General features: G+C 54.9%; 1 protein-coding gene across 1 annotated transcript in view; it reads left to right on the top strand.

Annotated features, from left to right (window-relative positions):
• Positions 1-2382, top strand: part of IGSF9B (immunoglobulin superfamily member 9B) — a gene marked incomplete at both ends in the record, with an annotated part of 39299 nt that extends 36917 nt beyond the window's left edge. The window contains 2 exons of the mRNA XM_082296928.1: positions 1630-1751; positions 2159-2382. Coding sequence (XP_082153054.1) covers positions 1630-1751; positions 2159-2382 — 346 coding nt within the window. The remainder of the gene's footprint in view (positions 1-1629; positions 1752-2158) is intronic.
• Positions 2383-17257: the final 14875 nt, after the last annotated feature.

Raw genomic sequence — 17257 nt, 5'->3', positions numbered from 1 at the left:
CAAACTCTCTGTGGGTGGGTGTACTCTGGTACCACAGCCCGAGAGTGTAGGGTCTGTGCTCCAGCCCATGTTCTTGCCCTTCCCTGCTGCTCTGGCCAGCAGCCACGGTGTTTTTGCAATGCTGGATGGGGCACACCGTGCTGACAGACAGGGTGACATCAACCTCAGTGGTTCTCTGCTGAAGCAGGAGTCCGAAGGAACTGATGTTGCCTCTTGCAGCCAGCTGAGGTGGCTCCGCCTGCCCTCCTGCTGCCTGTGGCTTGCGGGGTTTGCTGATCCCTGCCCCGCTCACAGACCGATGCAGGAGCTGCCGTCAGCACTGTCCTCTGTGTGGCTCTTGTGACCAAGTTGTGAGAGCAGAAGAGTCATCTCCTCCTCTGAAGGGTGCAGGCAGGCTGGTTTAAATCTCCTTTCCTCATTGGAGCCTGGCTTAAAGCATTGGCTTTATCGCAGTGAAAGGTGCTTTGTGGAGGCTTCCTGTCACCTCTGGACACCTTGTCTGCAGGTGGCTTGGGTTTATCCCAGGTTATCATCTGTGGCCTCAGACTTCTTCTGTGGCATTAGGAGTTGGTGACTCTTGGAGGGTTGTGGAAGTTAAATGCAGAGGGGGAAGGAGATGGGAAAGCAGCAAGAAGGGGGATGCTGTGATGTGTTGTAGATAAGAGCTGGACTGCCCGCTCTCCTAAGGAAAAGGTTTTCCTCTAATGCTCTGCTCTCTACAGCAGTCGTGCTTTCCAGGCCTTGGATGGGAAAAACAGGTACAGTGAAGAAAATAAAACAAAAAATCTCTTTGCAAAGGGGAGGATACTGCACCTTGAGCTGGTTCCTGTAGAAGAGTGCCTCAGGGGGTACAGCTGATAAAATATCCCTTGCACCTGCTGGCTCTCCTGCAGGAAGCACCCCTTTGCAAATCCCCTCCTTGTCCTCGCAATAAAACCTTGTCAGTGTTTCCATTTCCAGCTCCCAGCCTCTCGCTGTTCCAGGAGCAGATGCTCCCGTGCTGTCGCGTTTCTGTTGTCGCTTCTCACAGGGACCTGGGAACGAGGTACCTGTCCCAGCTCTGTCGGTGTGTCCCCTTGGTGTCCCTGTCTGTCATGTGGCCCCTGGTTTTTCTGGCTGTGGGAGCAGGGCCAGCAGGATCCTGGCTCCCTGCTGTTTGTGGCGCCGGTGTTGTCCGCCCCGGGTGGCTCGTGGTGCCCGTCTCGATGCTGCCGTGCCGCTTCTGCCTGTCTCTTTCTCTCTCTCCTCCATCCCAAGGGGTTTCCTACCACTTCCCAGAAATGCCTTATCGGACATAGGATCTGCCCCGTCCTGTTTTGTTTAGCAGTGTTGGCATGGCAGGCAGGTGAGCTGGGGGTGCCCGTGTTGGACGTGGCCGGTGGCACCGGCTGGGGCGCGGTGCCGCTCGGAAACCTGAAGGAGACGTAGGGGGACAGCGGGGACGCCTCACTTCCTCCATCCCGCGCTCTGGCACGCCTGGCTGGCCCTGCTCCCTCGGCCCTGGGTTTCTCACCTCTTCCTTTTCCACGGCAGAGCCGGCTGGGATCGGCCAATCCCCCACCGGGGACGTCCAGAGGCTCGAGCGTGGCCGGGAGCCGCTGACGGCGCGTGTCTGCTTTTCCTTCCTAGAAAATGTCCATCTCCGCCCGGGGACGCTGCTGCACCTGAGAGGCTCGAAGCTCTGAAATACCAGCGGATAAAGAAGCCCAAAAAGTCATCCAAGGGCTCCTCGAAATCCAGAAAACAACCCAGTGAGTGCGAGGACCCCGCAGTCCCCAACAGCATTCCCTGTGTCCTGCTGTGAGCAGAGCTCGGGCAGGTCCCTGCCGGCTCCAGCGCTGGGGGTCTCCAAGCCCATTCCTGGATGCTGCCCTTGTTCCCTGCCTCCCAAAGGGATGGCTCCCCGGGCTGCTTGCCTGCAGATTGTTCCTCTTTTGCTCCTCCAAACTGAGTCCTTTCCATGCATCTCCCATCTCCAGTCATTTGTTTGGATTTTGAGCATTAATTTCTTTTTTCCTGATGCCCAACGTTCTCCTTTCTTGCCACGCTGTGGGTTCAGGGCCAGGCTTGTTGTCACCTCCCTTTCACAGCAAGCAAAGCGCTCTGCTCTGCCTGCTGCTGGCTCCGGTCCCATCTGCCTTCTCTCCCCCCTTCCCAGACGGCTCTGCCTCCCAGGTTCAGCACCCTCCCAGCTCTCAGGTACTGTCGCCTGACGAAGCTGTCTGCCTCCGCAAGAAGAAGAGACACCCTCGTCAGGACCCCTTCGCCCGGCTCTCAGCGCTGAAGGACGACCTCTGCCACCGGCAGCTCCCTGAAGACCAGACAGCCATTCTCAACAGCGTGGACCACGATGACACCAGCGGACACGCCACCCTGCTCTAGCCTAGCGCTGGGCCCAGGAGGTTGAACAGGAGCGGTGGAGGGAGCTGGTGTCACACCACGGGGGGACGGAGGTGATGGGAAGGAGGGGGGGACACCCCTACGCTGTCGCCTCTCCGAGGGGTTTGGCGGCTCACGGCGGGGACGAGCTGGGGGGAGCCGGGGGATGCTCTGGGGAGGATGCTTTGGGCTGGGTGTTCCTCACATCCACTTCTCCCCCACCCCAAGCAGCTTGGGTGGGGTGGGAAGGGGGGTGTTGCACCTTGGTTTTGGAAAAGATCTCTAGGCTTCAAAGGCATGGATGGAGCTTTTGACATCTGCGTCTGCAGCGCGCGTTTAGGGGGGAAGTGTGGGATTGAGCAGCTGGCCCTCAATCGCCGAAGAAATTCAGTGACACAGGGTGTAATTAAGTGACAAGAACCTAACAACCCAGGCAGGAACTGGTAATCCCATGAATCTGATTATGATAAAAACATGACCAAATAATCCCAGGAAAGCTGTAATTGTGAAAATCTCCCTGCCTCCCCCTTCCCAGCCTCCTTTGATGTGAAGGTAACAGCAGCAAAACCATCCGTGACATCTTTCCTTACCTATCTCTGAAAGGGAAAAGCCGGAAAGACCCCGAGCCTTCGAATCAATGTGAGATGTGAGAAATCACCATTTGTCTGTGTGCAGATGCATTTGAGCCTGGGTAACGTGTGCTCGGTGCCGTGCGAGCGCACAGCTACGGGGCTGCTGTGATCCGAAGGTGTTTCCCCCTCCAGGTGCGGCGTGCGCCAGCTTTGATGAGGGTGGGTTCGATTAATTCTGCCCGACACTCTGTGTACCGCAGGCAAATGTTCTTCAGTGCCGCGTGGCGATGTGATTTCTTACTGTGTGATGTTTAATCTCTACTGATAACTGCCAAGCGGGGAGACACAGGCGTGCGAGCGAACGGGGTTTGGCTGCGTGGTCCCCAAAGCCTCCGTCGGCAGGTGCTGAGCCCAGGGAGAGCAGCTGGAAGTGCCCAGCTCTGTGGATGGACGTGGATGGCTCCGTGCAAAGCTAAGCCCAGCGTCTCGCGCCAGCTTAAAATGTGTCGCTGCTGGTTTCACTGTTTTCCCCTTTTTCCTCCTGCTCCAGCCCGGCTGTGTCGGCTGTGACACCCGCCGGGGTCGTGTCCCTCCCTTTGCCCCGTTTCCCTCGGTAATGCTGTTCTAACTCTTCACCAGAATGTACTTCCTCTTCAGAATAGGGTAGGTTTGGTGGCCGGTGGTTTTCTGGATTGCGTAGGCCTTTTTTTGGTTTGTTTTTAGCAGGCAAGGTGTGACCCGAGAACAGCTGGGCTCACTTTCCTGCTCTGCCTCCACTCTCTGACTGCGTGGCCTTGGGCAAGTCACTTAACCTCTCTGTGCCTCAGTTCTCCCATCTGTAAAATGGGGATAAGTCATATTTGAGCACTTTGGACAAGCACTTGGTGGCCTACAGACTGCGAGTGCTGTGTAAATGCTTAGTGCTGATACCAAGCAATCCCTACCTTTAAAATACTTAAGAGTTGGTTTTTTTCTTCTTTTTTTTTTTTTTTAAGTTTGAAGTGGTAAAATCAACCACTGCATCCAGGTTTGCACAGTTCTTCCTCTGCGGTAAAGTGCTAAACCCTCCAGCCTGCCTGGGAATAAAACACTGAGTGTTTCATGTAGATATTCTTGCTTTGAGTGGATTCAGGCTGTAGAAAAAGTGTCAGGAGAGCTGGAGAGCCTGTAGGCATGTTTTTAGCCCCAGGCTCTCTCTATTTGCATATGAAACTTTTGTTTATTCCCAGGTAGAATTGCCAAGAGATTCTCTGCAATCTCGCCTTTAATTCTGCTTTGCCTTGGTTTTTGCTCTTGCTGCTGGTTGAACCTCCAAGGGCTGAGATATCTGGAGAAAGACGTGAGCTCTCGGTTGTGATCCGGCTCTCCGACCACGCCACGCTCCCCAGGAGCTTTTAGGCCAGAGCCTGTCCATTGCTCTGCCTCAATTTACCTTTCTTTAGAGGTTGGGCTTCCTCTCCCAGCAGGATGCTGGGGAACCTGCGACCACCAAAAGCAGAGCACCGTGTCTTTTCCAATCTCCAGGCCCTAAGTACGGTTTGAACCACTGGAAAATGAATCCTCTAAATCGATAACGAGATACTTCTGAGCTTTAACAACTTTGTGTAGGTGGTCTCAAACCATCAGCAGGTTTGTGTTGGGAAGGAGGGAGGGTCTGGCAGAAATGCCCCTCTCTTTCCAGCCTGCACCAGGGCTTTCTATTGACGTGACGAGTGACCTGATGTAAGAACCTCAACTCTCAGAGTGAGAACTCAACCTTGCTAACAGTATGACTGTATAAATTTCTTTTATTTGGGTGTGTTTTTAGGGTTTTTCCCTAGAAGCCGCTCGGATCTGAATTGATTTAATGCCATTCTCCCGCTCGGCAGCGGGGAAAACTCTGCCTGGCTTGGCCAACTTCAGCTTGCCGGTCACTTCAGCTGGGCTGCTCCTGATGGACAGGTGACCCTCGTGGAGGCTCTGTGCTGCCTGTGCTGTGGCCGACTGGCTCTTCCTTTTGCTCTCGTTGCCTCAGCCTCTGGAACAGAGGGTTGCTTTTCCATTTGAATGCTTCCCAAACGATTTACGACACCCGTTCGGATGGGCCAGGCGCTGTCTTCAGGCTCTTGAGGTTGCTACCTCAGGAATGTGCCCCATCCCATCTTAAGGAGCTCTAGAGGACCTGGAGTGCAGGGCAGGTTGACGGAGCATGCCGGCTTGCTGGGTCAGTCTTTTGAGAGTTGTTTTCCTTTTGCAGGTGTTTTGAGCCACTGGGCTTTTCATGGTCTTCGACCTTTAGAGGCTGGAGCTGCAGCCCTCTCTCTTTCAGCCGTGTACCTGCCACGCTGCTGGAGTGGGAAATCCCGCCCGGGCGCCTCGTGGAAGCAGCTCCTCCCTAAAACCATCCTTAACTCCTTTCCCTGCTAGACCGAGTTACCTTCCGATAGACTCGGGCCGTGCTTTGGCTGACTGGCTCGCCTCTTGCTTTGGCAACCTCCTCGCTTCTCCCAGCCCTCTGGTTTCCATGCCCTTCAGGGTTGCTCCTCTCTCCTTCCACGGACCTGGAACATCGAAGCCGTGTCAGACGATGCCAAACGCTTCCCCCATTTCACCCCTGTTTGAACTCCGTGTCGCTTTGGTGGTTTGCAAACACAGCTGCTGTTGCTGCTGCTGCTGCTGCTTCTTCATTTTTAATTTTTTTTTTCCTTTCATGCTGCAAAATATATCTTGATTTTTATCTTCCTGGGCCAAACTCTCTTATTTTCTAAGCTGGTCTGAGGTAGATGGCTCTTTCTGTACCAGTAACCGGACAATTCCTCCTCGCACGTTGCGAACGCGATGTTCCACTAGGTCCCTTGGCAAATCCTGGCTCACGTGAAAAAATGCCTCTGCATCACAAGGATATTTGTCCCTGGGCTCTACTGAGGTGTCACTGCAGGGGTGCCAGCCCAGGTCTGGGGGGTCCTTGCTGGTGCTTCTCCCTGCGAGCTGGCCACGGTGGGGATGCTCCAGTGCCAGTTTCATGCCGCCATGGGGATTGCAGGATTTGGGCACCCCGAGCTGGGGGAGGTGACCTGGAGAGGTGGGTCCAGGGTGTCACTGAGATCCTGTGGAAAAGGGGTGGTCCTGGGGTGCTGTCCCTTGCAGCCTGTCCAACAATGAGTCCTGGAGCAGGCAGGGAAAAAGGGCAGGGAAAATGCTTTGCCTGCTTTTCCAGCAGGACTTGCTGAGCTCTCGTCCACGTGTTCCTAAGGTGACTTTGCCATGCAGCCCCACTGGCATTTTGGTTCTGCGGTGCTGACGTGAGGGAAAATGCAAGTTAGGGTAAGGGGGGGGGGGAGGGAGTGTTCAGGGCTCATTTGTGGGGCCCCGTTTCTGTGCCTGCCACTAACAGCATCCACAGGCAACTGGGAGCGAGGGGTTTGTGGGATGGGGGAGCTGGAAAGTCCCAGTGTCTCTTCCCAGTCTGAACCTTGGCATGGTTTGCAGTCTGCCCACGAGCTGAGGGGTCTCTGTGAGCCCCCAGGGTGTCTGTGTGAGCAGGGGATGCTTTTTCCAGGAGGATTCTCATTCCTGCTGCCCTGTGCCAGTCACCAGTGACTTGGAGGCTGCTTTGGGGCACTGGTGGGCTGTTGATCTGGTGTTTGTCACCTTGTCAGCTGGCTCGGTGCCACCTGCTTTGGAGGAAGGCTGGAGGTGATGGTGGTTGGATTTATAAATGTAAAGGGAATATAAAGGGAATAACAACTTGCTGTACCTGCCTCCGGGAGTGTTGAGGACACTGGATTTGGGCTCAGCAGCCCAGGCACGGTCCTGGCAGGGCTTAGTCATGTCTGGTGGCATGCAGACATGACACACATTCCAGACTCATTGCTGCTCCCACCTTGCTGTCTGTATTAGGACAAAATCCGCCTGGCATTTTGGTTTCTCTTCCTGCTTCAGGCAGTGACGTAGATTTGGGAGTTCTTGGAGCTTTAGGTTGGTTTCAGCTGTAGCTGTTCTCTGGAGGTACTTTTCCATGAGGCTGGACCTTCAGGGATTTCCACATGTCCCACATGGGCTCGCTGCAGGCCCAGACTGGAGTCAGGGCTTTTTGGGAAGGAAATCTTTTCAAGGAACTGGAGTGAAACCCACTGTACATATGAGATATAAATAGATAGAGAAGCGTAGGACAAAGGTAGATAGGTTTGCAGAATTCAGTAGATTTGCATGTCGGGGTATGTGTGTCTCTAGGGGAGAGTTTAGAGCCGTGCTGGAGCGGGGGATCAGGATGGGCAAAGTGGGATCAGGATGGGGAAGGGGCTGGGAGCAGCTGGAGCCTGAGGGGAATTTGGGGATGGAGAGGCACCGGTGTGCCCTGTGCTGTGGCCCTGCTGCACACAACAGATCGCTCTGTTTCATTATTTCATCCCCAGTTGTTAGCTTTGCTTTGCTCACTGTCCATGACTCCCCCCTGGGCCGTGACATGGAGGAGCAGGAGGGACAGAGGGACAGGTCCTGTGCTCGGCGTGTCCGAGGCACGTGGGGCGTGACACGGGACACGGTGCGGGAGGGGGATGTCTCACGTTGCCCCATCTCTGGTGCCATCGCTTAAAGAAAAAGCTGCACCACGCAGAAACCCTTCCCTCAAGTCCCTCTAGATGCTGCTCTCTGGTTACTCGTGTGAAAGGATTTTGCTTTGCGTCTGTTCTTCCCAGAAAAGCGTGAGTCAGAAGGGATGAGAGGGATACAGCTAAATTTGTCCTCTGAGCTGAGGAACGTGGCACCGGCTGTGCCAAGCGGCCCCAGCAGTGCCTCCTGGGAGGGACAAGATGTTCTTGACAGTGTCTTTTTATTTTAAACCTCATTAGCAGGACTTTGAGGATCTGAGGCAGAGAGGGGATTGGTCACCAGTGATGCCAGAGCTGGTACTGGCCCCAGGCATGGGGGCAGCCGGATTCAGGCTGGATTCCCACTGCTCTCCCAGAGCCATCCCTGTGCTGTCTGGGCACGGGGTAGCCCTTAAAGAACACAGGATGTTTGCTCCCATTTCCCCCCTTCAGCTTAATTTTTTTGTTTGTTTTTTTCTGTTTCTGATTATCTTGACTCCTCTCTGCCTGCGTTTGCTGGGAAGGAGAGGTGGGAAGTGCAGTTGTTCCTGTTAGAGATCTGTCAGGGAATGCTTGATCCAGGAACTGAGGGCTGGGAAGCAGCGACCAGATTTGGCCGCGCTGGTGCCAGCAAAAGAAGAAACTGAACATTGCACTTCATTCCCATCAGCTGGCACATTTCCAAGTGGGGAGGACCAGCGTGGTTGTGGGAAGGGGCTGGAGATGGGAGCCTGTTCCCCTCCCTGGGTGACTGGGATTAGAGGGAGCCATGTTTGCCCATTTTCCCCATTTTTAGGAGTTTTGGTGCAGCTGGCTGAGCTCTGTTCCTCGGCATTGTGGGCCAGCAGGACGAGCATCCCCAGTCCCGGGGCTCTGGCTGACTTTTGATACGTGCATGGATGGAGGAAGGACCGTACCTGGGGAGGGGGTGGGCTGAGAAAGGGGGGCAGAGGGGCTGGTCCAGGCTCGGGGGGGGTTGGCTGTGGCAAGCATGCACTGTAGTGGTAGCTAAGGATTTTTATACTGGTGTCAGTGGGGTGGGAAATGCAGGATGGAGGGGCTGGCATCCCCCAGGGAGGACAGTTTGGCCAGATTTTGGATTTACCATCAAAACGACACTTCCTCTCCCAGGAGGGCTTTTATTCTTGTTCTCCTGAGGTTGCAGAGCTGCAAAAGAGGGTGCCCATCTTGCAGCCCTGTGGTCGGAAAGCTCCTCAGATTTCCACCCGCTCCCCCCCAGCACTTAGATTAAAATAAAACACACAAAAAAAAAAAAGACTTGAGAAATGAGCCCCAGTATCTCTGTCTGAAGAAATGATATTGGTGTATCGAAACCGCATTGTATATAAAATTCAACAAATATATATTTACTTTCTATTTTAGAAGGGGGGGAGAATAAATATTTAAAATAATTCCTTAGTAATAGGTGTCAGAAACTTCTGTGCAGCATGAGGGAGGCTGTCAGAGGTGGGGAGAGTCTCAACAGCGGGAGCAGAGCGAGTATTTTTACATTATATTGCGCTTCAGCTTCTCTGCTTCTCCATCCACCTATAAATAGACAAAAATATATATACAAATATATATATATAAATTATATATATCTAAGTCACATAGCTGTTTTATTTTTGTATCCATGCCTAGTGCTGTTTGAGCAATACGGTGGCGAGGGAGAGGAGGGCTGGGCCAGGCTGGGGGCTTGCAGGGCTCCGGGGAATCCGCCCGCTCCGGGCCCAGCGTCACCGCTGTTTGCTGTTTCAATAGGGAAAAACACTAAAAAGCGAAAAAATCCCGGGATGGGGAAGCCTGGGTTTGCTGCCAGCTTGCCCAGGGCCATGGCGAGGTGGTGTTGCCACTGAGGGCTGTCTTGGGCTTTTTTTTCAGAGGAAAAAAGACAAATTTCAGCTCTGAGGGCGCTTGGGGAGGATGAGGCAGCTGCAGCCTGAGGGGTGGCACAGGATGGGGACACTGTGGGGACAAGGTCCTCGTTCTGCTGACTCGCTGGGTGCTGTTGGTCACCTGTCCTCGCCGCCCTCATAAATCCTGAGGGTTTCTGTAACCCTCCTGCAGTTTGTGGAGCCCCCCAGAGCCACCCAGGTGGCCACAGTGGGATTCTCCAAGTCCCTGCACCCGGCTGGAGCAGGGAACCTTCTCCGTAGGGAATTGTCAGTACCTCTCCAAGAGTGTCCCCGGCCAGCAGGGCTCACTGGTGCTGTGGGGGCTGCTGGTGTCCACTGGGGTGGGATGTGGGGCTCTCCCTGTCCCGATGGATGGGATGTGGGGCTCTCCCTGTCCCTGTGGATGAGATATTGGGCTCTCCCTGTCCCTGTGGATGAGATATTGGGCTCTCCCTGTCCCCGTGGATGGGATATTGGGCTCTCCCTGTCCCGATGGATGAGGTGGGATGGAGCCCTGGCGCGGTGGGGAATGTGCCGGGGATGTTTGGGGCTTTTCCTGCAGGGCACTACGGACCTGCCGGATCCCTGCCCCCTTCCCCGTGGGCTGTGGGGGGATGAGGAGCCACTTTGGGACTGAGCAATGCCAGGGAGCTGCAAACCATCCCTCTGCCTTCGCCGGGGCAGGATTTGGGGATTGTCTTTGGGCTTTGCTCCCCTCGGGCTGTGTCCCACAATCCTGGGCTCTGAGGGGATCCAGATGCTGTTTTTTGGGCTCACATGTCCCCGAGAGGATGGTGGCACAGCTGCCGAGTGCTTCCACCCCTCCAGAGGCAGGCAGAGATCCCTCACTGTGGTCAGGCCGTGTCCCCACGGGCTGAGGCACGAATGTAGTCCCGGGAGCTGGCCCCTCGCAGCGGCCCCGCGTCCTCCGTAGGTGTCACCTGTATTTTCCATGGTATTTCTCTCTTCTTCTTCGTCGGGTCGGGGGGGGGCTGGGAGGGGGGATGTTTCTAATATCCAGCCGAGATTTGTTCAGCACCAATTCTTGATATCGAAGCAAAGCATGTTTGGTGGGACTAACTTGCATTTATTAGCGGTAAATACATAAGTGAGTATTTTATATGTTAAAAACAAACAAACAAAAAAAAGGATGTCAGGAGAAAGAGAAGGGATGAGGTTTCTCACCGCTCGGTGTCCGGGCTGGGGGGCTGCCTCGCCCCCCTCCCGGTGGGGCTTTGGGGTATTGCTGGGGGTGGGCAGGGGGGCGGGCAGCTTTCTCCTTTCCCCATCTCCCCTGGAATCACTTACAGAAAAAAAACAGGCAAAGGAAAGCCAGAAATGTTTACAAAGCACACTTCCCACAGTACCGTTAACCCTCTGGATGCCAAACAGACACATCAGGGGCTGCTCCCTCCCCGCGCTCCGGCGGGCCCAGGGGCCGCGGCTCTGACAGCATCGTCCCGCTTCCCGTGGTTTCTTTGGTTTGGTTTTGTTGGACTCCATCCCCGCTGCCTCCATCCGCGCGCACCTGCCCGGAGCTTGCTTTCCAGGGGGTTTGCTTCTGCCCCCTCCCAGGCTCTTCCCGCTCGGCTGGCAGCTGTGGGAAGTGCCTGTCTCTGCTCGGGGAGGTTCTGGCTCGGTGGGAGATGCTGGCACTCACTCCCTGCCCTTCCAGATGCACTTTAAGGCCAAACTTCCCTTTATTTCCTTCTCTGGGGCTGCCAGAGAGCAGCCAGGGGATGCTCCTGTGGCCCCAGGGGGTGCAGGACCTTCCACACAGCTGTGCAGGCTCTGGCCCCTCGGCATTTCCCATGTAGGAAAGCCCTTTGGAAATCCTGGAAATGCCCACGTTGCTGTAAGGTTCATCCTTTGGGCATTTGGGGATCACACCTGCACACCAGCTCCTCGGGGAGCAGCCCTGGATCCCCCCGGGAGCATCTCCAGCTCTCCCACGGGAGCATCCCTGGCTCTCCGGGGGAGCCCAGACTTTTTAATTCCCTTTTAATAGGTTTGTAGACTCCCTGAACCCTCGTAGACCTCCATAGGTAGCTCTTGATTTAATCCCCTCCTAACCCCGTAGTGTTTTCCCCTAAGGCAGGATTTTCTTCCGGACCCAACGCGTTCTCTGGTTGCGTGGGACAACTTTTTCCTCTTTTTAAGAAGAATTTCTTGCCTCTGGATATAAAGACTAGACCATCCAACCTCGTTTCCATCTCTTGAATGTCGAGTATTATGATGTATAACACACGTTAGGGTGCTCTTTGGTGCTGTTTCAATGGTAACCAGTGGAACTGGCTTTTTTAAAATAACAATAACAATAAAAGAAACTTTAGTGCCGCTGGTTCCATAACGTTCGTTGTCGTGACTTTTTTTCCTTTTTTCTTTTTTTTTTTTCTTTTTTTTGGAAGTTTTGTTAGGCTTTTGGTTGGTTTTGTTTTTAAATTCTTTTTTAATTTTTACTAAACAGTGAGTAGCGATCAGCTGCCAGGTTTCTGTGGTGTTGATTTTAGTGACTGGTGGCTGCTGCGAGCCGGGCGGGCTGCATCACAACTTAGTGGGATTTGGGATCGAGTCGCTTCCTTTTGGAACTGCACACAGCAAAACGAGCGTTTGATGGGAGCCCAGACGGCAACTAGAGGGTTAATTTTTGAACTTTCAGGTATGTTCCTCAGAAGAAAATAATAATAATAATTAAAAAAAAAAGAATAAAAAAAAAAAAAGAGTAACAAAACACTATTTTTTCAGTAAGCTTTTTTTTTCTGTAAACGATTTACAAATAAATCTGACATGATGGTGCTGTACCAAAGCCTTATACGAAACTTATTCCGCGCTCTCTATAATCTCTCTGTATCTGTATTGTTGCTCTCGGCCTCCGCCAAGGCCAGGAAATGCCAGCAGGAGGGACCGGTGGCCACACTCGCCATCGGCATCCCCGGAATCCCCCGGGATGGGCCCGGAGCCGCTCTGGCCCGCGGGGAGGGAAAGCCAAATTTCAGCATCACTCCCTAGGCGTGCGATGAGGGGCACACGTGAGGGTCCCTCACCCCAAACTCTCCTTCCGACTGGGTGCTATCCTGCCCTGGGCAGGGATCCGAGACCTTGCAGGGAGCGCTGCCCGCTGCTCCCGGCATCCCCGCTGCGGCTCCGAGGGGATAATGACCCACCGAGCCCCTCCTCGGGGGGGTTCCACATCTTCCAGCTCAGCCCGACCTCCGCAGTGCTTAGCCAAGGCAGACCCCTGGCTCTTGCCCTGCGAGCCCTCTCCCAGCCCTTCCCCTGGGGCCGGCTGGGAGCTGGGGCTGCTTTGATAGCTCTAAGCAATAATCCCACTCTGCCAAGAAAGTTGGGTCCTTTTGGCTCTTGGACTGTTGTCAGTTAATGAGTAAATGCTAATAAGCCAACAAAAATTGGAAGAAATGAGAGTTTGAAGCCCTGCCTTACTGGGAGTAGCTGGTCCCTCGGTCTCTGCCTGTTGGGATTTTAAGGCCTGCTGAGTACTTAATTTATCGCCGGTAACATTGCATGTTCATAGATTGACTTCTTGAGTTGAGTTTTCTTATTTTAATGTACCCACTATAAGAAATTCTGGCAGTGTTGCAATGTTACGTACAACTAGCCATGCTGTAGGAGAATGATGGGTTTTGGAATCGATTAACTTGCTCCTCATGTAACATTACCCTGCTTCAGAAATGTTTTGTATTTTGATATAAATAAACATTTGCTAAAAAAAAAATATATATCTATAAAAAGGCTCGGTTGCTGTCATTGATTTGGTTGGAGGGGCTGTGGGAAGGGGATGGGCTGCCCGGTTGTTCTTTGCTCTAGGCATCCCAAGTTCTGTTGTCCCCTGGGATTTGCAGCATGTCCCAGCCGGTGCCGCAGGCTGACGTGGGTCCCGGGATGGACACTGATGCCCAGGTCCTGTTTTTGGGCACGGAGTAGGAGGGGAGAGAGAGCCCCAACCGCATCTGACAGGGTGATGCTGGGCAGTGAGTGAGCCGGCTCCTTTGCTGTCCCCTCCCACAGCTTCCCTTTCTCATCCCCCCGCCTCCGGCCGGGCTTACCCGCGCTCCTCTCCCCTTCACCTGCTGCCTTTGGAGTTTTTCCCACCTTTTTTTTGAGCGCGGCCGGGGCTGTGCGGTGAGCGGTGCCACGCTGTCGCCAGCCTCGCTGGTGGCCGTGCCACGAGATGGCAGTGCCGGCTCGGCAGCTCCCGGCGCTGGCGAGGAGCTTGGAGGGAGAAGAGGCTGCCTCGACCACCTCCAGCATCGCTGTCCTCCGTGTATCCCCCCCGCCGGGGCCGGGATGGAGCGGCTGCTCCTGTCTGTCTGTCTGTCCGTCCTGCTTTTCCTTAAACTGTCCCCCGGCTCTGGGGTCCCCACGGAGTTCCCCCACAGCCTCCCTGCAGGTTGGTTTTTGGGGGCTGGGAGATGTGCTGTCCCCACAGCCCTCCGCGCGTTGGGGATGTGGCTCAGGGCCGTGCAGCATGCTTGGGGTCGGCTCCAGGGTTAAAGCCCAGCTCCCAGCTGAAGCCCCTCAGTGAGCAGGGATGCAGCTCAGGGCACTCCGGCATCCTTTGGGTGCCAGCTCCAGTTAAACCCCTCCCCCGGAGGGAGCAGGGATGCAGAGAAAGGCGATTTTCACATCCCTCACCAGCTGCTCCCCAAAACTGGGGGCTGGGGGCGGCCCCTGGCTATTCGCACACGGACCCTGCTCACCGCTGCTCTGTCACTGCAGGGAGCGGAGACCGTCCTGCCGTGGGAGATGCTGGGGAGCTGTTCAGGTGCTGCCCTCCAGCTTTGTTCCAGGCTTGGTGAAACCCTGCGGGAAAGGAGGAGAAATCCTCCCAGCTGGATCTACAGGAGAACTGCTCCACGCTGCTTCGGAGGGAGTGAGGGGCAGGTACAGGGTGGCTGAGCTGTGACTGGGGATTGTGCCCTTGAATGACGCTGCTGGAGCTCACCCAGGGGTGTGTGGGTCACAGGGGAGCTCCCTGGGCTGGGGGAGGATGGCACTGGTGTGCGCGGCAGCTGTGAGCCCCAGTATCCCCAGTCCTCCCAGTGCAGGTGGGCAGCCCAGCTGTGCTGCTGGCCCGGGGCACGGTCACCTGGAAGTGATTTAAGCCTCACAAGGACAGCTGACACTTCCTGAGGGTGGTTTGGACACTCTCCAAGGGTGCAGGAGCTGAGAAAAAGACTCGAGCTGCGATCACCGAGCCGAGGTGTTCCCAGCATTTTGAACGCTCAGGTAACAAATTTATTTCACCTCCCGGAGCCAGGCAGCATTCCCCTCCTGTGGAACCCTGGATCTGGCTCCTGGCTCCTTCCCAGCCCCTCTGGGGGCCAAACCTCTGCTGCCAGGGCGGGTGGCGGTGGCAGGAGGTGGCAGGGAGGCGAGGGGATGCCCCTTGTGCTCCGGGGGAGGTTCCGTGCCCTCCACAGGTGGGTCTGGCTAGAGGCACAGTTTCTGCTATCAGTGAATTATTGATTGGATTTACCGCCACGGCTCTGACAACACCATTACTGGCTTTGACTTCATGTTTAAATCATCACTCCAATAGCTCTGAAAGATGCGATCTTTTATTTAAAATGCACTCAGTGGCTCTTTTTGATCCCCTGGCTCGATGTGCCACTGGCAGGGGAGGGGGGAGCGGTGGGTGCACGGCTGGGGGAGCACAATCCCTGCACGAGAGGCTTCAGGGACACTCAAGGTCACTCTGGCGAGGGTGGAGGGAAAGAAACTTCCCCCTCATGCTCCAGACGAAAGGCTGCAGGTAACGGGGAGGGTAAAGAGCTCTGCTCCGCCTTCAGCCCCATCCCTGCTGCGTCCACGCGAATCCCTGCGGCTGATGGAGCAAGCAGGGAGCTCCTCCAGTGCTCTGTGCCCCCACATCGCACCGCTGTGCTCTCCCACACATCCCCTGGCCACTGCTGTGTCCCCAGCTCCCAGCTGAAGCCCAGATGCTGTGCCTGTGTCTCCACAGCTCCTCTCCGCCATGGCCTGGCTCTGGGGTGTGCAGGGCAGCTGTGCTGCTCTGGGGCTGCAGATTTGGGGCACAGCAATGGGTAGGGTAGCAGCCCGTGAGGCCAGAATTCCCCCATGCCCAGCTGTGGGGCGGTTGGGATGCTCCGTGCCATCCCACGGGGCAGCTGCGCTGCTTGCTCTGGCAGGATGGCAGGGCTGCCTGCATCCCTGCCTGTCTCTTTATCAGCTTTACCATCCAATATTCCCAGGCTGCTTTGTCTTTGCTTTACATTTATCAATATTACCAGCTGATCCCACAGTCCCCTCCGTGGGTTTATTAATATTGCCCTCTGATCTGCGGGAAGCGGCCGCGCTTTATATTCCTGCCCCATCCCCAGCTCCTCCAAGCCCCCACGCCATGTTTAATTAGATTTTCTCCTTGGCTCAGGCAAACACAAATTGAGCTCCTGGTATCTCTCTCCCGTGCTGGAGCTGGTGCCTGGCTGGGCTGGACAGCAGCCTCCCCCACATTAATATTCCAGTGCTGGTGCACGTCTCGGGATGCTGCAGTCTGGGGGAGTTTGCCAGGGAAAGGGGATTATTTCCAACCCCCCCACCCCTGTTTTCCATGGATGGCAATTAACCTGGTAGGGAGATATCTGTTCCTACTAGGTCAGGGTGGCCAGGTTGAGGGTTCATGATTAGGAAGCAGCGTGGGACCCCTGGATCAGAAATCAGAGATGCTGCATGTCCCTCTCCCATAGTGTTCCCCCCCATCCCGCAGCTCTGGGCCATTAATGTCATTTTTCAAGGAATCCTCCCGGGCTTGGCTTTCCCCAAGTCAGTGGGGGCCAGCGCTGGCCTCTCCCACTGCTCCATGGCAGCTTTTCCACATCAGAGGGAAAGAAAATTGTTTATGCAAAGTTTGTCAGTCCCTCCAGGCACGAAGGGAAGCGCTGATTGTTCTCCAGCTATCTCAAATCTTTCGCCAGTTTCCAAAATTAAAATTTTTCCCTGTGTCTTGCAGACATCTTTGGTGTTCGTGCTTGGATTTCCAGACTTGCTGTCCAGCAGGTGCATCATCATCATCATCATTATTATTATTATTATTACTATTATTATTATTACATTTTATTTTATTCCCCCCCACCCCAAAAATAAAGAAATAATTTTATTTATTGGATTTCTCCTTCTGCCACAGTGTCACCCTTTGTGTGTTCCTCTTCTCCCAGGGAGCACAGGATGGAATTTGCTCCAGGAATGCTCGCGTGGATGCTCATGGAGGGACCAGGATCCCCTCCTGGGGCTGGATCTGCCTTTCTCAGCTGTGATTCCATGGGGCACAGATCTTTCCATCCCTGCAGCCAGCAGTGGTGCTGCTGGGATGCAGGATCTGCTCCCAGCCCTGCCGGAGGAATGTGCTCACCTGAGTCAATAGGAAGCTAATTAAGCCATTTATCTGGGAAAAGCAGCCACTCCTGGTGAGCTCTGCTGTCGGGATGGAGCAGGAAGGGGCACAGAGCCAGGGAGAGCAGGAGCCAGGGAAGGCTGAGGGCAGCCCCTGAAGGGGGAGAATCTCAGCTGGGAGCTGAGCAAGGTGGGGACCGTCCGCAGCATTTCCTGCTGCTGACCCCTAGGTCAGGTCCTGGTCTTCCTTGTGCTGCCTGAAACGAGTCCCTGATGATGCTGCAGTGCTAAAATCCCCAGTAAACTGCTTTTCTGTCTGGGAAGTTGGTGTCGAGTGTGACATCCATCATTCCCACCCATAATGATGAACAGTGTTTATTCCCAGCTGCCCCTCAGCTCTGTGCTACCCATGCAGAGGACCCAAATCCCCGTTTTCCCCCCCCAAACTCCCCTCTCTGGGAAGACCAGGCTT

This window comes from Coloeus monedula (genome assembly GCF_965178545.1).
Source record: "Coloeus monedula genome assembly, chromosome: 25".
Lineage (NCBI taxonomy): Eukaryota > Metazoa > Chordata > Aves > Passeriformes > Corvidae > Coloeus > Coloeus monedula.
This window is presented reverse-complemented; position numbering and strand designations above follow the sequence as displayed.